Source organism: Physeter macrocephalus, chromosome 18, assembly GCF_002837175.3.
Source record: "Physeter macrocephalus isolate SW-GA chromosome 18, ASM283717v5, whole genome shotgun sequence".
NCBI lineage: Eukaryota > Metazoa > Chordata > Mammalia > Artiodactyla > Physeteridae > Physeter > Physeter macrocephalus.
The window spans coordinates 43,430,001-43,452,704 of NC_041231.1; the positions used below are offsets into that span (position 1 = coordinate 43,430,001).

At 45.3% G+C, this 22,704-nt stretch overlaps 2 protein-coding genes across 4 annotated transcripts in view; one reads left to right on the forward strand and one right to left on the reverse strand.

Annotated features, from left to right (window-relative positions):
* The first annotated feature begins 7,864 nt into the window (after window positions 1–7,864).
* Window positions 7,865–13,836, forward strand: NME6 (NME/NM23 nucleoside diphosphate kinase 6). 3 transcript variants are annotated; one of them, XM_007115386.4, is made up of 6 exons: window positions 7,865–8,297; window positions 10,674–10,770; window positions 11,516–11,618; window positions 12,101–12,203; window positions 12,625–12,785; window positions 13,315–13,836. In XM_007115386.4, the coding sequence occupies exons 2-6, from the start codon at window positions 10,681–10,683 to the stop codon at window positions 13,479–13,481; spliced, it is 624 nt and encodes a 207-aa protein (XP_007115448.1). In that variant the 5' UTR covers window positions 7,865–8,297; window positions 10,674–10,680; the 3' UTR covers window positions 13,482–13,836. The 3 variants fall into 3 exon arrangements, with proteins under 3 accessions (XP_007115448.1, XP_007115450.1, XP_007115451.1); XM_007115388.4 differs by having other exon boundaries at window positions 12,164–12,203; XM_007115389.4 differs by having other exon boundaries at window positions 7,865–8,225; window positions 12,164–12,203.
* ZNF589 (zinc finger protein 589) overlaps window positions 12,194–22,704 on the reverse strand; it is a 17,131-nt gene continuing 6,620 nt past the window's right edge. The window contains 1 exon segment of the mRNA XM_028478773.2: window positions 12,194–12,260. Within this exon segment, the coding sequence (XP_028334574.2) occupies window positions 12,211–12,260 (50 nt within the window). The 3' untranslated portion in view covers window positions 12,194–12,210.

Here is a 22,704-nt window from a genome sequence, read left to right on the forward strand (position 1 = left end):
AGTCTTAGAACCTCACTGGAAAGGACTATTTCAGGTGATCTTAATCACAAATACTGTTCTTAAGCTATTTGACATATAACCAAGGATATAAGCTTCCCAGTTTAAAAACGTAGTGATCCAACTTTGAGGCTCACTAAAGGGCCTCCAGAAGCAGATGGCTTCTAGAAGCAGGCAGTTTCCTTTTGCTATTCTACCAATCAAGAAGATAATACTATTGGTAGACAGTTTCCTCCCTTATATTTTATTATTTGTCACTTCCTCCTTTTCTTTTCTCTTTCCTTTTATGTTAATTTTTTTTTTGTCCTTCACTGCCAATTTCCAACTCCTAAATTTATTATCTAGCTTTTCCAAGTACTCAAAACAAAACCCTCGGTTACTCTCATGTTACTGAGAGACCAACATGGTTACTCATCAAAAGGGACCAAAGACACTGGATTTCACTGATTTGTACAAAGACATTTTACCCTGGCTAAGTGACTCATAATTCAACTATGATTCAAACAGAAAATTAAGGGACTTCCCCAGTGGTCCAGTGGTTAAGACTCTGTCCTTCCACTGAAGTGGGTGTGGGGTTCGATCCCTGGTTGGGGAACTAAGATCCCACATGCCACATGGCATGGCCAAAAAAAAAAAACAAAAGCCCCAGCAAATTAAGGTATTTCAAACCTTGGAGGCCCAATAGATTACAATAAATTCACTGGCTAGGACAGTCTTCAACTACATACTGACCTGCTAAAATGGGGACTGTGTAACTGCTAACATATTTTTTTAATACCAGGGTTTATATTATAGAAGTAAAACAATCAATTAATCAATTGAGAAAGAAAGCCACTTCATTAGCTAAACTTGACTAAACCAATCCTTGGGAATTATTCTCCTGATTAAACAGATCAATGAGTAAGTTGGATATGAAATGGGTTCCAAATATGTTTAATAGTATTTAGGATTCCCTTGCTCTTTTTGCCATCTTCTGCTGTTTAACATTCAGGGGTCTAAATACTGTTAAACAGCCATTCCCCTCACACAACATTCAATTCATGTTACTGCCTCAGAAAGACACGAAGTCCTCAGGGCCAATTTGGATTAGAGCTGAAGCTGACTAAAAGGGAGAAGTTCAGAAATTCTGATAAGGGAAATAGTACAGACTTGGCAGAACTATGATGAAGGTGCTTACAAAGGATATTGATAGACGGTATTTATCCAGAGATGGCCTGACACATACACATGAGCTAATCTTCTAAGGTCTTCTGGAGACTACAACCAAGTGAAGTTGTATTATTTAGTAATCCATCCACTTGCTCCAGGGCAGAATACCCTAACTGGCTTCTTTGTTGGTTGCTAGCTAATCAGCAGCTTATCCACAGGAAACAAAAGCCACAATTTTCAAACCACTGTAACAGGGAAGAGCCAAAGCTGACAACATGTTGGATCTGTTTCTTTTAGTTTAACCTTTGCTTCCCATTGCTTTTGTTCACTAAAAGGATACTGTCTATACATAATGGCCTGCCTCAGGAACCCTGCCCCTCTGCCTGAAAGTTAAACCAAAGTGCCTTTGTTCAGGGAAACATCCAGACCCTGTTCCACCTGTGGATGGCTGCAAGAAAGAAGAAATTAACACACCCCCTCCCTGAGGCTGGCCATTACAGGGGATATTTGCAAAACGTATGGTCTTTTTACTTTACTTCTTCATCTCCTCCCCCTCTCTGTGCTAGAAAAGAAACTGGCATCCAAAACCCAATAAGATGGTTATTTTGAGACTTTAGTCTGCTGGCTTTCTGAATAAAGTCATATTCCTTGCCTCAACACCTCCTCTCCGATTTACTGGCCTGTCGTGTGGCGAGCAGACCGAGCTTGGACTCGGTAACACTATCTGCAATTTTCCTTCTTCCCTCTCTACTTTTTCTCTTATAGAAATCCTGTTTTCGCTTTTGCTGGATTAAATCAATCAATCAATCAATCGTTTTCCCTTGTATAAAGTAAAAGTTTTAAAATTATTCTTTGACAAGGGGAGGATTGGTTCTTGGCCTTCTGTTTTCTGTCTGCATTTTCTCCCATGGTCAATTCTTCAGACATATGAGAAATGGAATATTTCCTGCCATATCAGTAAACAGAGGATGTCACAGTCATCTGCACTTGCAGCCCTCCAATGAGAGCTGGTGAGCTCTGAGGGAACTCAGGAAGGAAAGAGTACCTGCCATCTAGCAGCCATCAGACTGCAGCCACTCCGTACAGTGAGCCCTGAGGAAACTCAGGATGTGAAAATACAGGATACTGGCCCCAGATAGCTGACGTGCATACCACAGGAATGATTTCAGTGAGCCCAGACTCTTGCATCTTCCTGTACATAGAAAAGTGCTGAATTCCTTAACTTGGGATATCTGGTTTTCTTTAATTAACAATAATCTTTTGATGTTCCCGACTACCTGCCCTTTGTTACAAAACATCTATATAACCTGGCTCCCTGCCTTGCCTCCTTGGAGCAGTTTTCTCAGGGTTACTTGAGATGCTGCCTCCTGGGCTTGAGGTCCTAAAAATTCCTACCGAATGAAATGTAACTTTTAGGTTGTGAATAATTTTTAAGTCCACACATATTTCCAACCATCCCCTCTTTGACAACTCCCAAACCTAACCTTACTCAATCACCAACAAGCTAGTTCTGCTTGAATGTACTATCATTGCAAACTCACCACATCCCAAACTGAAATTATTTTCTTCTTGAAGCCAAGCTATTGACTAATTCCCAAACATACAGGTTGCAACTTGTCTGTATGTTATTTTCATACTATTACTATTAGAAAGTAAATGCTTCTTGGCCTGATCCCCTGGGTCCACGAGGAAGGATTTCCCCTGAACACTCCTGGCCTCTTGGCACACCTCTGCTCTCCTGGCTGAAGCTTCAGGGACAGAGAGCCAGGCAATTGTAGCATGGCTCCTTCCTCATCCCTTATTTTGAGAACCACTTAGCCACAGATTCTGCTACTCTGTGTCTGAAGTTTTACAGGAGTAGGCGCTGCCCGTGGCAGGGGTGGAGGAATAAGATTTATTCAAAGGAATGTTAGGATCTGATGATTTGGCAGAAAATGTAAAAAAAAAAGAGACCAGGTAAGGAAATGTGGGGATCACAACATCACATGTAAGTTGAGGCTATGATGGGACCAGTATTTGAGGCACTTCAAATGCTTTTCAAGTTTGCCATGTTGCATGTAAGGCCAACACTGGCCTTGGCCTTAGTGAAACAGGAGGGAAGGAGGCAGGGCACAACCTTTGAAAGAATGACATAGCCCGAGGACATGACATAAACTGATTAGAACCAAATGGGTCCAAGATGGAGGACAAGTCAACTTCCACTGGACCTTGAGCCTCAGTATACGCTCACTGTAACATAGCAGCAAGCTAAATGACACACCCACAGGCGCCATGACAGTTCCAAGACCGATCAAAAGGATCAAAAAGTTTGCGGTGGCCCAATTCCTGGAAATCCCCACCCCTTCCTGAAATAGCTGGAATACTCCTCCCGCTTATTTGCCTATGAAATTACCCACCCCTATAAAAACTGACAACCCCATACTCTGGTGCCTTTCTCACCTTCTGAGATGGCCCACACTCTTGTCTGTGGAGTGTTTCTCTCTAAATAAATCCACTTATTACCTATCACTTTGTCTCTCACTGAATTCTTTCTGCAATGAGACATCAAGAACCTGAGCTTCATTAAGTCCTGAAACCAGGTGTGTGATCTCAGTTGGAAGACTGTGGGTTTTGCGGCTGCATAGGTTCAAGTCCCAATCAGGGTTTTGGCCGGGTTCGAGTCCTGGCTGCATGTCCCATTCTGGATTTAGGCTGGGTTTGAGTCCCGGCACATGGGTTCAAGTCCCAATCTGAGGTGCACGGTTTCAGCTGGCGACCACGAAGGGATAGTGACTAGGTAAGAAAATGTTGAGAGTTTGGTCTTGGTTCTAAAGAGGCCCATGGGACGCCCCGAGCCAGGCACACTGGGGAGGACGCTCTGTCGATTGTCTGCTCGTTTTTGACCGGCAGGTCAACCCCATATACTTATACAAAACCCCCGGCACATGGGTTCAAGTCCCAATCTGAGGTGCACGGTTTCACACGGTTTCATTAGCACACACCCATAGCCTTGTGGGGCATCTGCAGACCCTAAGCAGCAGAGGGGATCTCAGTGAGGCAGCCTTGCTGAGGCACAGATTTGACTGTGGGGAAGTCGTTCCCTCTACAGGCCTTTTAGACATCAGAGGCAAAACAATTATTTGGCCCTTTACTATGCTTTTTAGCTAGTTCGACAGGCCAGGGGCTTTAAGTCACAATTAATTTCCACATATGCTAAGAACACAAGTGTGTAAGCTCCGAACTTTAGTACCAGCCTAGCAGGCAGCATGGAAAGGTTGTCCCAGTTTCCATCCCTTATGTTCTGAGCCATACTCAAGGACAAAGGACAAAATTGGAGGAACGCATGCGTTTTTTTTCTACATGGATTAAGTGTCACTCCCCGCCTAATGGTCTGTTTTTCAAAAACTCTGGCCATGGTTTTACAGTTCTGAGATTTACACTGCAGCTTCAATTGTAAAAGAGTGGTAGGTTTTATTTATAACAAAAAAGAAACAGTGCCCTGTTACCACCAAAACATGCCATCTTCTGAGACTGAAGTAGAAAAAACATTCAATGAAATGACCACAGCCACATAAGTTGAAAAGATAATGAGAAAAGCCTAGGCCTGAACCTTGTCTGGAAGAATCACATATGTTCAGAAAGACCAGGAAGAAAGGCAGAGCTTTAGAAACTTGCCCTATCAGATTAGGAGCAGTGCAAGAACGAAAACAATGGAAGAGATATTTTCTTAAGAGAAAGTTGACATCTTGGAAAACAGCTGAGAGGCAAATTTCATTTCCTCCCCACCTTCCACAGTCCAGCAAAGGGCCAGCCCTATGGGTCTTCCTTCTCTCCAACAATAAAATGTTAGAAACTCAATGAGTCTTTGGAAAGGAGTACAGGAAACAGTAGAGAGAAAAACCCTCAAAGAGAAGTGCCTAAAAGCAATGCTACTCCTCACCTGACACATTCAGAAGCTGAGGACAGTATCTTGAGGAACATATAGCAAAGGTCTTGATTCTTATTGGGTCCCTGGAAGAACAAACTTCAGGACAGCAGATTCAGGTAAAAAAAAAACCTGCTGAGAATGAGTCTCAACTGAAACATGCCGGGTAAAGGAACTGTACCCCCCACCCCCCCACAGGAGACAGGTGTCCTGGGCATGAGCAACTCCACAGCAGAAGGCAGTGGCCCCTGAGGACTGCTCACAGGGGGCTAGGGAAGCTGTGTCATTAGAGCCCACCCTCAAGGCGGCCCTGGGGTGCCAGAAACACAGCACCCAAAGGGGAAATGGTATTAAGTAATTTAAATATGCTGGATGAAAAAGAAAGACATCTCAAAAATCTCAAAGAAGACCTGGTTGGAGCTGCCGCTACTACTGTAAATTAACACTGCACGAAGGGAGCATCGTCTTAAATACCACTATCTAGAGATAAGACTAGACACAGGTAGATGTCCCTCTGGATAGAATGAACGTAAGACATAATTAACCTCTTAATGGGTGATTCTCCCAACTGTGTTCAGACTTACAAGTTCAGAGTCATAACTGGTATAGAATTACTTCAGTCCCAGCAAAACTGAATCAAGAATTTTCCAGCTTATTCACCCTCCCACAGATATAACTGAGTATCGGTATCTTTTGACAGGTTTCTAGGGACAAAATTTTCCCTGCTAAATCTGCTAGGGGCTGGGGACTAATTTTGTGAATGTGAGGGAATGCTGTGATAATTTTATAGGTCCTGTCAACTATTTAGATTTTGTTGTTGCTGTTGTTTTAAGTGAGGCTTCCAAGAGACTAGGTATTGAACTTGGGTAGCACAGCGTTAGAAGGCAGGTGCATTAGGTTCTCACACTAAGTTATATTCTTCAACAGCTCCATCAGTATTAAGTTGACATTTAGTTTCCACCTGCCTGCCGTTCCTCTATTTCTGTTAGTTATGAGCCCCGGTTTAGAAGAAGGGTGTTATTTATTGAGTCTCCCCCTAAAATCACATCTGCCCATACTTTCATAACATAGGCTTACTGTTGAGGATGGTCAAAGCAACTATAAAATATGGAACTAAAACATCCTACAGTGTGTGTAAGACAGACAGACAGAAAGGTGAATTAATGACCATGGCCTAAAAACCAGCAAAATCTCTATAGCCCAAAGGTATGTAAATGAAGATCAAGGTGGGAAACAAAGTTGGACCTTGTGCATTTGGGAAAAAAGGCTAAAACTAAATGTTGGGTTAGTGGGACTTGGTAAGTTTACTCTCATCCTCTGAAGGCAGCAATTGACATGTGCCTTCTTCACCAGCCAGACGGGTAAGAAATGGACTCTCCCAAAGACACCTTGTGGAAACAAGCTGCCAGAACCACAGACCTTCCTTCCAACATTCCAGGAGTGCAACACATGTACATGCAGGCACAAAATCAGTTTAAAAAAATGGTTTTTAATTGATGACATTTATAGTTTATTTTCACTCTTCTCAAATTCAGTGATTCTCCCCAAGAAAAAAAAAGTACCACCCTTATTCAACCTGCCACACTGTCCCTTCTCCATACCCACTGTCATCACCCTCTCCATACATTATACAACACACCACAAATACCCTCAGTTCTCATCCCCTCACCCTGGACTGCTTCAGTGGACTCCATGGTAACCCCACCCCACATCCTACCCCAAATTCCTTAGCGACATGTTCAAGGGCCTTATGACTGGTTTCCCTCATGCCCTAGGTACACCTGCTTTCCAACCAAGAATCCTCCCTCACTACCCCCATATTAGCTATGCTCCTTCTCGTCCACATATCCCTGTGCTCAAAGACTTTTTTTCTTTTTAAACATCTTCATTGGAGTATACTTGCTTTACAATGGTGTGTTAGTTTCTGCTTTATAACAAAGTGAATCGGTTATACATATACATACGTCCCCATATCTCTTCCCTCTTGCGTATCCCTCCCTCCCACCCTCTATCCCACCCCTCTAGGTGGTCACAAAGCACCGAGTTGATCTCCCTGTGCTATGCGGCTGCTTCCCACTAGCTATCTATTTTACGTTTGGTAGTGTATATATGTCCATGCAACTCTCTCACTTTGTCCCAGCTTACCATCCCCCCTCCCCGTATCCTCAAGTCCATTCTCTAGTAGGTCTGCGTCTTTATTCTCGTCTTGCCCCTAGGTTCTTCATGACCAATTTTTTTTTTTTTTGGATTCCATATATATGTGCTAGCATACGGTATTTGTTTTTCTCTTTCTGACTTACTTCACTCTATATAACAGACTCTAGGTCCATCCACCTCACTACAAATAACTCAATTTCGTTTCTTTTTATGGCTAATATTCCATTGTATATATGTGCCACATCTTCTTTATCCATTCATCTGTTGATGGACATTTAGGTTGCTTCCACGTGCTGGCTATTGTAAACAGAGCTGCAGTGAACATTTTGGTACATGGCTCTTTTTGAATTACGGTTTTCTCAGGGTATATGCCCAGTAGTGGGATTGCTGGGTGGTATGGTGGTTCTATTTTGAGTTTTTTAAGGAACCTCCACGCTGTTCTCCATAGTGGCTGTATCAATTTACATTCCCACCAACAGTGCAAGAGGATTCAATGGCTGCATCTGACCTTGCGATCCAGCGCACACAAGTTTTTTGCCCCCCGCGTCCCCCCGACAAATACTGGGCACCAACCATGTGCCAGGCACTACCCCAGAAAAGGAATAAAAGAGATCAAGTGGGGCCAGGCCCACTCTGGCAGCCCCGCTGGCGCGCATGTTCACTGCCGGGATGCCACCTGGAAACGCCCATCCTGTCCTCTCTGAGCCACCTCCCCTGAGCAGGGCCACCGGCCTGGCCCTCCCTTCCGCCTGAGGGCGCCCGAGCCGACTCGGAAGAACAGCTACCGCCCTGCATAGCTTCTTCTCCTCGTCCAGTCCGGGCCAAGTGCAGGAGAGACGCAAGGGCCACCAGAAGGCAGGCCTTCCTGCTGCAGGGCTTCCTGGATTGGGGGGCACTCCGCCTCACAGGGCAAGGACCCTGAGGCGGGCTGCCCGGCCGAATGCCTGAAGGACCCTGCTTGCACCGAAGGCTAGCTATCGCAGTGCCTGGTGGCCGGCCTCCGCGGCAGGAGGATCAGGTGACTCGGACCCGAACTCCAGCAGGACTGGCGCTCCGAAGAGCCCAGAATCTAGCGTGGGCTTAGGCCTCGGTACAAGGGGTCGGGGTCGCGCGGCTGCAGGCCTAGAGAAATGGAAGAGCAGGATGGGGAAGAGGGCGGTGTCTAGAGCTGAGGCTGTGAGTCGGGGGGCGGGGCTTCAGGTGTTGGAAGCAGAAAGCGGAGTTGACGGGTTGCAGGTCCCCGACGCGCTCGGGAGGATGAGAGGCATGGCTGGCGCCCTCCAGGAAGCAGAAGAATAGGCGCCTCTGTTGTGGGGGCAAACGCCCAGGCAATTTCTAAAATTTGTAATTCTCTAATCGAGTGACGTTTATGTTGAGCAAGTTTCTCGACCTGTTAACATTTGTAAACCAAGATCCAAGACAGGCATAACTTAGCTGGCATTAAGAAAGGAACCATGTCCTCCCCTGGATAGCCCCTAGCAGTCTGGTCTTGGAACAGCTGAATCAGATTCATTCATTGATTCATTCAACAAATACTGTTGAGAGCCATCTATGTGCTAGGTACTCTACATAAGTACAGAGGATATGATGGTGAGCGAAACAGATCCCTGCTTTCATAGAGCTGACCTTCTAGTGGGGAAGAGATAACTGAAGAAAACGTGAAAGGAGCCATGAGAATGTATAACAGGGGAAGTGAACTAAGATCTAGTGGGTGAGTAGGAGGTAACCAGAGGAAGCACTTTCTGGACTGTGAAAACTCAGGCAAAGGCTGTCAGGCCAGAATGTCTTGGAGCTGTAAGGCCCGTGAGGCTGGAGCAAAAGCAAGTTAAGGAGTGTGGAGTTCCAGATGAGGCTAGAGAGGTAGGCAGGGATAAGATCATGCAAAGCCTAGTAGGACATGATAAGGTTTTGGGGTTTTATTATAAAAGCAGGGTACACTTTGAAGGGTTAAGGAGGGAAATGATATGATTAGATTTGCATTTTTAGTTCACTGTGGCTGCTGTGTGGAGAACAGATTGTAGAGGGTAGCAAAAGTAGAAACTGGGAGACCACTGAAGAGGCTGTTGCAGAAGTCCAGAGGGGGTTGATGATGTCTTGGACTGTGGTGGTGGCAGTTGAGAAGGAGAGAATTGTACGGATTTGAGATACACTGGCTAGGTAAAATTGCCAGAACTCAGTGATATCATGGATATGGAGGGTGAGGAAGGGGAGGTGCCAAGGATGTCTCTCCCTAGATATATGGCGAAGATTCTGCTCGCTTTTGGGTTACTCACCACCTGGGATGTTAGGGAAACTGGGTTCGCTGATCTTGTACTGGTTAGACTGTGCTTAGCCTTATGGATTGAGTGGAGCATCAAGCTGAATGCTGTAGAAAGGACATGAATAGGAGAGACCTTGGCACAGTTTCTCCGTTTGGGCCAGACCCTAGCACTGCTTTTAATGTGATTGTCAGGCTACTTTCGGGCTAAGAGAAATGAGACGGTTGTCCAGACTCTGTCCCTGTGTGTGTTCATGGAAGCCTTCTCTGTATTTGTTGGCAAATTTAGGGGTTCCACCAGATAATCTTTGAGACCTTAGTCCTGCAGAGATGATCAAATTTCTTACATGTAAATAGAATTTCAAAGTTGGAAGAGATCTCAAGTTTTCTTAGTCCAGTTTATAAAATACTTTTATGTTCTTTATATCATTTTCACAATTATTTATTGAGCTCTTACACCATGATTAGACACTAGAAATAGTGTCTTGTTCTTTTCTCTGAAGATGAATAGAATAAGACTGTATAGGTTCACTTAGTCAATAAAATTGATTAAGCACCTTTGTTCCAGGCAGTTTTAGCTGCTTCAGATACAAAATGATTACAACTTGTCTTTGACCTTGGAGTTGCATGTCTGCAAACCTTGCCATTGAGGACAGCTGAGTGTATTAAAGGGTTTGTTTGGGCGGGATAGATCCTGACTTATCTGTAAGATTAGATAAGAAATGGTATGTATCCAGCAGACTTTTTGGGGGGTATCCTGGCAAGATCCCAATTCTTGTCCATCCAATCTTCAAATTCTATAATTGATGGGAGGGCACTGTGGGAACAGTTATTGTACCCTTGTGGCTGCTCTTTAGGAATGTAAATTGTAAATCCTCTGTAAAACACAAAAGAAAGGAAAGGACGGGAGTATTGCCAGAGACAGGTCGTGTTTAAACTTGAACTTCTGAATGGGTCACTCTTTTGCAGGTTTACAGTTGCACTAACCAGATTATGTGCTCCACTGGGCAACTTGAATGGCCCCTCTACCACTCCCTTCCCTCAACCCCATGAACCCAAATGGGCAAATTAAATACTAAGTAACTGTCATGTGCTTTATCAGTGTCAGGAGTGAGAGCCCTGGTTGACTTGCAAAACTGCACGGCTCCAGAATAGGAAGGGTGGGGAGTGCAGCACTGACGGGTCTCTTATCTGACTCTCTGATGGCAGGAGGGAGATGACCTCGATCTTACGGAGCCCTCAGGCTCTCCAGCTTACTCTGGCTCTGATCAAGCCTGATGCAGTTGCTCACCCACTGATTCTGGAGGTAAGAACAAGTCCTAAGCCTCTACTGTATGTCGGAGGCATTGCTTCTGTTTCAGGTGCCATAGGGCTATTTGCGAAGACTGACAACACAGACCTGTGCTAGATGGTGTGGACGCAAAGTTAGAAGCCATGACTCTGACCATAAGGAGATTAAAAATCTATTGGAGAATGGGGCAGATATAAAGTATAAGAAAGGATCCAATACAATAAGAAAAACCAAACCTCAAGACAATGTATGTATATTAGTTCTCTACTGATGCATAACAAATTATGACAAACTTAGCAGCTTAAAACAACACTCATTATCTCACAGTTCTAGAATTTAGAGGTCCAGTAGGTTTGGCTGAGGGCTGGATTCTCTCCTTAGAGTTTCACAAAGCCAAATTCCAGGTATCAGCTGACTGGGCCCTTATCTAAAGGGTCTGGGGAAGAATCCACTTTGAAACTCATTCAGGTTGGCAGAATTTGGTTTCTGTGGTTACAGGACTGAGATAGATCCCCATGTCCTTGCCGGCCTTCAGGTGGGGCCTACCATTTTTAGAGTCCACTCACATTCCTGATCACATGGCTCACTCCATCTTCAAGACAGCAACAGGGCGTCTCTTTTCTTCTGACCCACCAATGGGACAGACCCTCAAGTCCTAGGCTCTGAAGGGTCCTCAGGGTTCTTTTGGTCTGCCTGGGTCTCCCATTCACTCAAATGTTCCCTTTGACTGACTTTTATCTTTGGGGTGGTGTCTATCCAGGCTGTTCATCAGCAGATTCTGAACAACAAGTTCCTTATTGTACGAATGAGAGAACTTCTGTGGAGAAAGGAAGATTGCCAGAAGTTTTACCAAGAGCATGAAGGTAGGGTCAACAGTCCTCTGAGTGGGAGGCTTCTCTATCACAAGAGAGATTTTACCTGGACACACAATGTCAGGCTCTCTCTGACCTACCAACCGTAAAATTGCAGCCAGTCTTCTAAAATCTTGGTTTATACACAAACTTTTCATGATTATCAATATTTTTAAAATGTTTTCTAGGAGGGTTCTATGTCATGGTTCCAACAAGTAACTTAGTTTTATGTCCTGATACTATCACTAGTTAACAATTTACTCTGTCAGACATTGTCCAAAGGCTCATGATTTCATTTAATTCCCCAGCAACCCCATGAAGTAGGTATTGTTATGTCCCCAGCACACAGATTAGCAAACGAAATTAGGGAAGTTAATGATTTACCTGAAACTACACAGGTTGCAAGTTGGAGAGCCTGGATTCATACCAGGTATGTCGGACGCCAAGGTCCTTCTTGTTCTTTTCTCTAAAACAGTTTTTATCATTCCAAATAGGGAGTCAGAAGTATAAAAAGTTCTCTTGGCACCAGTGTCTTGATGAAGGTACTCTCTTTGCAGGGCGTTTTTTCTATCAGCGGCTGGTGGAGTTCATGGCCAGGTATTTCTCATTTTGGTTCCGACATCTTCATCCACTGAGACTTATTTCCCCTGCCCCCTAAATAGATTTGTTAATTTTATTTGCCACTCTTTAAACTTGTAACCAGTGTCAAGTGTCTGAAGAAACATGGGCTTGGGCCAACACTGACCTTGTGGCCACCTGTCCCATGGTAGTTAACTGCTCCAGGGGCTGTAGAAGAGTATTGCTGAATGCTGCCTAGCAACTCTTCTCAACCCTGTGGCCTTTCTTGCTCATCAGCAGTGGCCTTCCATCACCTTCTATTTGAAGCAATATTGGCACTCAACTAGAAAGGCAAGGAGACTCTCAGGATGTCCATTGTGCCTTTATTTGTGCTCTACTCATGGTATGCCCTCCTGGACCCGATAGCCAGATTCCTGACATGTGCTCCATTTGTTCACAGTGGGCCAATCCGAGCCTACATCCTCGCCCACAAGGATGCCATCCAGCTCTGGAGGACAGTGATGGGACCCACCAGAGTGTTTCGAGCACGCCACGTGGCCCCAGATTCAATTCGTGGGAGTTTCGGCCTCACTGACACCCGTAATACAACCCATGGCTCAGGTGAGTCTGCCTCCTGTGTCCACAGTATGTATGTATGTATGTATGTATGTATGTATTTATTTATTTATTATTTTTTTTGCGTTACGCGGGCCTCTCACTGTTGTGGCCTCTCCCGTTGCGGAGCACAGGCTCTGGACGCGCAGGCTCACCGGCCATGGCTCACGGGCCCACCCGCTCCGCAGCATGTGGGATCTTCCCGGACCGGGGCATGAACCCGTGTCCCCTGCATCGGCAGGCGGACTCTCAACCACTGCGCCACCAGGGAAGCCCGTGTCCACAGTATTTAATAAGCGAAGTTGGTTTGAGGTTGTTGGGCAGGCAGTATGGTGGGGTTGAGAGCCAGGTCCCTCAGTGAGCTTTCTTCCCAGCTGTGTTTCTGGCCCTTTGTGGCCACCTCAGCAGATGCGGCCCCAGGACTTAGGGGCAGGAGAAGTATAGGCTCTGGTTTCTGAACCTGATTATGATTGTCTCTTGCCTCCATCCTGCACTCCCTATGAGAACCTCTTCTCTTTTTTACCTCCCCTTACAGACTCTGTGGTTTCAGCCAGTAGAGAGATCGCAGCCTTCTTTCCCAACTTCAGTGAACAGCGCTGGTATGAGGAAGAGGAGCCCCAGTTGCGCTGTGGCCCTGTGTGCTACAATCCAGAGGGAGGCATCCACTTTGCAGCTGGAACAGGAGGCCCAGGGCCAACCTGACGCAGGCCTGTTGGTCTGTGAAGAGTGGTGGCATTGCCCAGCCTTTTCTCGCAGACCTCTGGTCCAGTGCATTCTCCTAAGACCAGGGAGGCCTGGGGCTCATTGTGCCATCTCTGCTGGGCACCACCACCTGCCTAAGAGCCTAGCTCCTCACTGCTACCTCTTCTAGAATCTAACTCTCTATCTACCTCTTCTCTGGAATGTTCACGGGTGGGTCAGAGGAATGGTGGCTCCTTTTTTTCCTGAGAACTGTTCATCCTTTTTCAAGGAGGAGCTTGCCTAACTAACTTGCCTGAAAAATGCAGTGACCGTATTAGCAACATTTGGTCTATTTTCCTTAATAAAAGTCAGTATTCTGAATCCTGCAGGCTGGGAGCACGACTCTATGTACTGTCTCTCTATCCCTAACTGGAGTAATTAAATCTGTCCTGAAGTCAAGTTTCTGGTCTAAGTAAAGAGAGAATCGTGGGACTTGCCTAGGAGCGCAGTGGTTAAGAATCCGCCTGCCAACGCATGGGACACGGGTTCGAGACCTGGTGCGGGAAGATACCACATGCCGCGGAGCAACTAAGCCCGTGTGCCACAATTACTAAGCCTGTGCTCTAGAGCCCGTGAGCCACAACTACTGAGCCCATGTGCCACAACTACTGAAGCCCGTGTGCCTAGAGCCTGTGCTCCACAACAAGATGAAGCCACTGCAATGAGAAGCCTGTGCACCACAACGAAGAGTAGCCCCCGCTCGCTGCAACTAGAGAAGGCCTGCACACAGCAACAAAGACCCAACACAGCCAAAAATAAATAAATAAATTTTTTCTTTTTTAAAGGGAGAATCGTGAAGAAATCTCCCAGGAGGTTCACACACAGTATGCAGCTTATGTAGTGCATGAGGCACCCAGTGATGGAGCTGATCGTGGGCTCAAATCCATGCTGTGTACCTGGCACAGGGCTCCATCCTGGAAGAAGGGGCACCTTTCGTTTGAACAAAAGTATGTCTGCCCAGTAGAGGCATATTGTTATGACTCACGTTTTTTTCTGATTTGCACAAAGCCACTAAAGCTAGCCATGTCTCTGCTGTAGCTGAGGATGACAGTTATCTATTGCTGCATGACAAATCACCTCAAGATTTTGTGGCTTAAAACAATGACTTAGGGACGTCACTGGTGGTCCAGTGGTTAAGAATCCGCCTTCCAATGCAGGGGAGGCAGGTTCAATCCCGGGGAACTAAGATCCCACATGCCACACGGCAATTAAGCCCACGCACCCCAACTACTGAGCCCGTGCGCCGTGACGAGAGCCCACGTGCCACAAACTACAGAGCCCACGTGCTCTGGTGCCCGCGCTCCACAACTACAGAGCCCATGCACAACTGGAGAGAAGCCCATGCGCTGTAACAAAGAGCCCACGTGCCACAGTGAAAGATCCCATGTGCCACAACTAAGACCTGACACAGCCAAAAATAAATAAATAAGTATTAAAAAACAACAACAACAACAACAACGATTCGTTCTTATGTGTCTGTGGATTGGCTGGGTGATTCTGCTGGGCTCACTGGGACTCACTCACATGGCTGCATTCAGCATTTGGGTCCAACATGGTCTTTCATCCTGAGCTGCTTCATAGCATGGTTGTTTCAAGGTTCCAAGAGAGCAGGCCCCCATTCACAAGCTCATCACGCTTCTGCTTGTGTCATGTTTGCTGATATCCCATTGACAAAGGCCAAGTCACATGGCCAAGCCCAGAGTCCACGCATAGGGCATGGACAGTGGGAGGTGTGAATCATTGGGGGCCATTACCATGACAATCTACAAACTGAAAGTAGTGAGGAGCCTTGAATTTATATAGAACTTATGAAAACAAATATTTGCACAAGCCAACAAAGGAGATGAAGAAATAGCCAGAGAAGGAAGGAAAAAACTGAGGGTGTGTGGATCAGGAAAGTCAAGAGAAGAGAGTGTTTAGATAATGAAGCAATGTTGAATGCCGTTGAGAAGTCCAGAATAATGAAGCCCTTAAAGTACCCCCTAAATATGGCAGCATGGGGATCACTGTGACCTTGGCAAGAGCGGCAGCTCTGGAGTGGTAGGGAGCTTACTTTGTGTGGAAGATAGTGGGTTGAAGCATTTATACTGTCATACTACCTGTGGGTTTAGAGTGGGATACCTAGGAGTCTTAGAGAATCTTCTTACAACTGAATCTGTAAGTGTATGTCTACATATGCTCCCATCTTCTTCTATCTTCCTGTTACAACATAGGATGGGTGCTGCTTCCTGTTAAGCCAGTCCTTCCATGTTGCTCTGAATCCCATCTCCTTGCTTTTTTGGTTGTCTAGTCTTTATTGCACTTTTACCCTTCTTCACTGAGTCCTTCCCCTTTGAATTCAAACATGTTTTGGTGTCTCCCATTTTTCAAAATCATTTTAACCTCCTTTTCCCCTTCGGCTACCTGTTTCTTCATCTCTGTACAGCCAAGTTCATATAAGTTGTCTGCACTGACAGGCTCACCCCGTTTTCTCAGCAGCCCATTACAGTATGGCGTGCACACTCACCATTCAAGAGGAGACTGGTTGGTTTCTTTTTCTTCTTCTTTTTAAATATCTATCTATCTAGGCTGTGCTGGGTCTTAGTTGTGGCATGCGGAATCTTTAGTTGTAGCATGCAGGACCTTTTTAGTTGCAGCATGTGGGATATTTTAGTTGCGGTATTCTCCCCCGCAAAGCTAAACAAAGGCCAGCTGAAAACACCAGGCAAACTGACAAGACAGACTGATCAGGAGCCCCAGCTATCGGTAAGCAACCAGAGGAAGCACTCTCCTTCCCTCCATTTTTTGTATCTAACCCTTAAAGCTCTGTACCTGTGAATATTTCTTGCTCCACGTGCCCCTCAGTCCCTACCTATATGGCCACTGTAGAGAAGACATCCTTGGTGACTGAGTAGAGTGAAATGACTAGAGATTTAAGTGAAGGGAATGGGATGTGACTGGCAAGAGAGAGTGCACAGAGTGGAGGGGAGGCAGGAGAATGCTGGGACTGAAACAATCCAGCATGTGGTGGTGAAGTACCCTACAAAAGGCTGAGGGTGACCAAAGAAGCTGGAAAACAGTTGAAAGAGTGTGGGGAGAGGATAGGAATAAGAAAAAGGTAATCAAATTCTGCTGAGGCTGCAAGAGAAATGAAGACTGAGCAAAAACCGGGATTAAAAAAATATTATTGCTGTGCTCCAGCAACAGTGTCCACTAAATGGTGGGTATAGAAAAGTGGAGAGGACTGAGAAGTGTTTGGGATGAAAGAGTGAATAAATGGGGATTACTTCCAAGTCTGTTAAGAGATACAGTAGATGGAAAGAAAATGGGATTAGAAGAGAATTTTTCAGAATCGTAATAATTTGAACATGCTTAAATGCTAAGGAAGTGGAGTCGTTAGAGACGGATTGGTTTACCATAAATATAATTTATAATCATTAAAATTCCTGAGAAGCAGGAGGGACTAGGACGCAAACACACTTTAGAGGAAAAGGTCAATCTTGGAATTAAAGATCGCTCCTCCTTCCCTATAGGAGAGAGACATAGGAATGCTTGCATGTTTCATTATGGGGATGTTAGCTCTTTCTTCAACAATATCTCTTTCATTTGTCAAATAGGCGTCAAAGCCATCTATTCAAAGTGAGGGGAAAGATGAAATTCATAAAGCACGAAAAGGTTTGAAATAATACTTATGAAGCATGGGAAAGGGAACTGACTCATGAGACATAGTAGGATTACCAGGCATTTCTGAGGGCAAATTAAGAACTCTGTGACCCTGTATTTGGAATATGAGTCGCATGCCTTGTCATGTGTTGTGCTGAGTTGCAGCCATGAAATATGCAATTGGTGGAATCAACCAAGATCAGGGATTTCATGAGCAGGTTTGGTGAAAGATCAAAGGGACAAGGAATATTTAGTCTTGGCAAGTAAATAGTTGAAACAATCATCCAAGGATTAAACAGGACACAAAAAACAAATGGACAGAGAGGGCAATGGAGGGTTCCCACTTGGTGGCAAACCTGTGTGCACAAGAAGATGTGAGTGAACAGGTCGGCAGTTTGGAGACTGAGGTTGGTGTGAGGGTGTTCTGAGTTATTTGAAAGGTAGAATGTGCGGGTGAACACAGTGTTTCCTCTCAAGTTGTTTGGAAAGGAGGTGCAGGGATTAGAAGCTGGAGCTTTGGTGACAGATCAGAATTCAAATCCTGGTTCTATCACTTTCTAGCTATGTGACTTTAGCTATATTTGTCTCCACCCAATTCAGTTGTTAAATCAGAAAGTCATACTTTCAGAGTTACTGTGAGGATTAAACTAACTCATGCACATAAGGTCAAAAACCCAAGATCTCAATAAATGACAATTTAAATGATCTCTTCTTCTCTTTCTTTGGATTTCAGATAGAAAGAGTTAAGTTAATCACACCTCTCAGTGTATGACTTAATCTCACACTATTTTCCTTTGTCTATTTTAGCACACTTAATTACTGACAATGTTTTTGACAAGACTGTACAATTAAAAGTGGCTTTCTCATATATAAACTTAGGTAATACATAGAGATAGCTGACAGATTATGATTAGGGTAGGACACAATTCTAGTTACCACTTTACCAAGAGGTGTTAAAACCAAATGAAATCACATAAGTTGATCTCACACTCTTTATGCTGAGGTTAAAGTAAGCATTCCTGTCCCCTGTAGGGAATGTAGACCACAGAAACGGCACCATGGCCAAAGTACACGACTGATTTCTTATGAAAGTGACTGTTAATATTAGTCTAGCAGATATAGAACTTTGATTCATTGAACCCATTAACAAAATAAAATAGGCTCTTTGACAGCTCAGACAGAAACCCAGCTCAGTGGAGTACAAAGCTAGGATGCAGGGTTGGAGGCCCAAGACTGCTTGAGTCTCTCACAGTGAGAAGCCTGGATGACCGAGGAAGAAGGTTTCCAAAGGAGCAGAGGGCAGGGTAGGGCAGGGAGGGTGTGTGGCTCAAATGAGCTGGGCTGGAGGCTTAAGGAAACATGTTAGTGAGTTAAATCAAGAGTGATGGAAGTTGAGAAATTCCAGCAGTTTTCCCCCTAGAAGTAGAAGCCACAATCCTCATGTGATTGAGTCCCTCTGAAAAACATGTTATATATAAACCTCTGTGGTCCAAAGTTTTCTCACAAACAGAGGTAAGTCTCTTCCATGTGGGCATCAAGAGCTACAGACTTATTTGGGGTCCTGGGAGAAACTGGCTCCTCCTGTCTCTCTCAGAGCATTTTGCGTAAGCAGGTGGGCTGGCGGGGGGTTGGTCATCTAGTTAGTGGTTTAAGATTTTTAACTCACAGGTCTGGGAACTGTAGACAAGATGAGACTTCCATGGAGTGTTTCTCCTCTTTCAGCTTTGCCTGTCACTACAAAGGTAGTATTATGGAAGACTGGGTGGTAACTGGGTTACTGGCAGTGTAGCCACACTTGAGTGGCCTTTTTTTTCTCCTGAAATAACAGCATAGCAGGAAATGAGGGCTTATATGTAGCTAGTTGATTTTGGAAAGTGATCTCAGAAAATAAGAGTGGAGGCACTGGCAGAGTAAACAGCGAAGAGAAAGCCAACCCAAGAAAGGGGTACTGAGGTGGTCACCACTGTGGACAACTGGCCTCTATTTAGCTGGAAGTCCTCTCCCTCCCATCAGAGACCAAGAAGCTGGGGACCTGCCCACTGGTTTCCATCATCCATTGTCAAGCATTTCCACAGGAAGACTGAACTCCCCTGCAGGTCCAAATCTGCATATTGCCAGAAAGGCTTCCTGCACCACATCAGTAGAGAAGCTCCTGGGAGGAGCACAAAAGAAATGGACTTAAGGAGCTCTCTGATTTCACCTGGGTGCAGCAAGAGCCATGGTAAGGATGTGGCCAAGAGATGGAGTATAGAAGTTGTCCAAGGCCTTCCTTCCCTGTTCATGCTTTGGTCTACGTGTAGCTCAGCATATCCCAGAGCCAGGCAAGATGCTGGTGAGCCACAATCTCTATTTAAGACTCAATATAAGCCGATTAGTGGGGAAAACCCCCCCATTTCCCACTACTGCAACTAGACATGAGGCCATAACTGATTCTTATTATCTCCATCCTTTACCAACCATATTATAATTCCTCCCCCCAGAGTCAGCACTTACAGGTCTAAGATGCTTATATACTGGGGAAACACAGACCTTTATCTCTAAAGCGTCTGATCCCTTACATGTTTCACCCTGATCTAAGAGCTGACTGCTGTGAGGGTCCACTGAAGATTATCCCTGGGTATGAAGCATATCAGAGAATCCCCTGGGATCAGATGTACTCCTCCCTTCCCCTTGGGGAGAAGCAATGTCAGCAACTCATGATGATCAAGGTTTTACTTACATATGATAGCTCTTCATTTTCCTGGTGGTCCACCACCATGACAAGCCCCAAATAACCCAGTTAGTCATAGCATTACTTCGGTGTATGCTTCCTGTGATGCTCTTTGGCTAAAGGATCTCCCCCTTTCCTCCTCCATTCCCCTCCCACCCCCAGTAACAAGGAAAGGGCCTTTCTAGGCACAGAAAGCACAAATTTTTGCCAGGTGCTACTTCTGCAGTGCCCTATCACAGAGGTTTCCACCTTGGAAACCTTCAATATGCTACCTTGGAATCCTTATTCCTGAATACCAAGCTGAATCCAAGTACCACCCCTTATTAGTTGTGTGAACATGGGCAAATTATCTACATTTCTGATTTCTTCACCTACATAAGACTGGTTGTTCTTGTTACCAACATCATATATTTGGATTTTTTCCTTGTCTCTCTTCTTTACTTGTGGACAATCCACCATGAGTCCTAAGCATCCCTCTAAATGTTCATTTGGCAATGAGGATGTGATGCTGTGATAAAGACATGGCTTTCTGGAAGAAGGGCAAAGGATCCCATACGCCAGTTCCAGGGATATGGTACTGGGATCTATGAGAAAATGTTCTCGCCCAGTGGGGCCCCACTGTCCTACCTGTTGATAAAAATTTATAGGCTGACTGGTGAGAGGTAGGATTGTTAACAAGCCCCTAGATGTGGCCTTGACTGTTGCTTACTTTCTTCCAGGAGAGAAGGGAAGAATGCTCTGACAATGGGACAGACAGCTCTGCAGTCAAACTGAAAGGTGATCCTTAGCCAAGCAGTCTCCAAAGCTGAAGTAAATGTCAGCAATGAAGACAGAACTTTCTGAGGAGTGAAAACACTCAGAAACCAAAGTTCCTTTGGTTGAGCCATGAGGCAGCCACTTAAAAGTGAAAAATGTAAAGCCTTCCATACTGGCACAGAGCAGCATTCTCCACACTCCCTTCCTCTCTATCCCAGCTGCAGCTGCTTCCAGGAGGGACCAAGCTTCCCTGTCCCCAAGGGGGACCAAAGGCCACATGCTGTTCAAGTATGCTGGCATATTTTCTTTTTTTTTAAAGATTTATTTATTTATTATTAATTTTGGGGGGGCCGCATCGGGGCTTAGTTGCGGCACGTGTGGTCTTCGCTGAGGCACGCGGGATCTTTCATTGCAGCGCACAGGTTCATTGCGGTGTGCGGGCTTCTCTCTAGTTGTGGCGTGCAGGTTCCAGGGCGTGTGGACTCTGTAGTTTGCGGCACGCAGGCTCTCTAGTTGAGACACACGAGCTCAGTAGTTGCAGCACGCGGACTTAGTTGCCCAATGGCATGTGGGATCTAGTTCCCTGACTGGGGATCGAGCCCACATCCCCTGCACTGTAAGGCGGATTCTTTACCACTGGACCACCAGGGAAGTCCCTGGGGTATTTTCAAAGAGGAGAGGTTCAAATTTTTATATCTCTGCTGGGTACAAGTGCCTAAGTCACCGTCCTACCTGGTCCTGTGGGAGGAAAGGGGGTGCTGAGTGCAGGTGTGGCCAAAAGCACTGAGGACTACAGTATTGAGTCACGGTGGCATGGTGGCCATGGAGCCATACAGATCACCCAGGTGCTCACTGGATGCCAGGAGGCACACAGGGAGGGGTAGCAGCACCAACCCTGGGGTGAGAACCCAGAGAAGGAAAAAAGCCTCCCTACTGTCCCCCATGGACTCTGCCTTCCCTGGTCTCCTGGTGGCTGTGGCTTTAGCCCCTGATGTACATGTACTAAACTCCTTGGATGGTCTTCCAATAGGGGGAAAAATGCACCCAAATTCAGTTGATGGGTTTGCAGTGGGGAAGGGCAGTTAAAGTGACCTTGGGAGTGGGGCTTCTGAGCTGACACAATGTACTGTCATTGTGGCTTTCACTGCTGACTGCATAACTGATGTGATGTTTTACATGCTTGTAATGAGAATGTGCATGTGCATTTAGGGACTGTCACATATACAGAAGTGATCTGTCCTTCCGACTGGTTCAACAGACACAAGATAGAATCCCAGGAGCAGGAGAAATCACAGCTTTAAAGACTTAACGGCTGTTGGAAAACTCAGAGTGGACAAGGTCAGTGGGACAGAAAGGAAAGAGCCCTGGATTGAGAGCTGGACTTCAAGAACTGGTTCATCTTCCAAAGATAAGTTTGATAGTGGGAAAACAAAATCCTAACAGATACTGCATGTTGTGCAACTACTATCTCCCAGATGCAGATACACCTTCTATGTGACCATTATTTCCTATGAGAATAACTTCTAAAATTTAAAAATGATTATTTACAGAAGATGGCTGTATGTATTTGTCTCAACCTGAAATTAAGTAAATTCATTTTCTATTTCTACATTTGCATACGTTTCACTTAAAATCAAATAAAATTTATTAAAATATAATTTTTAAATAAATTTTAAAATTTATTAAAAATACTTTCAGTACAGATTCAGCTTGAGAATAGGGAGTAAAATAGAAATCCAGCAAAATCTGGATATTTCAAAAGACAGATACTTCTTCACAGTGTCTTTTAGAACATTCACAAGTCTTCTCACCTGTCAGCCTTCCACCACACAAAATCCTTTCTCATTAAATTGGAATCTCTAACTCTTCTACCCAAGAATTCCCTCCCAGGCTTCCCTGGTGGCACAGTGGTTAAGAATCCGCCTGCCAATGCAGGGGACACAGGTTCGAGCCCTGGTCCGGGAAGATCCCACATGCCGCGGAGCAACTAAGCCCGTGCGCCACAACTACTGAGCCTGCGCTCTAGAGCCCACGAGCCACAGCTACTGAAGCCTGCGCGCCTAGAGCCCGTGCTCC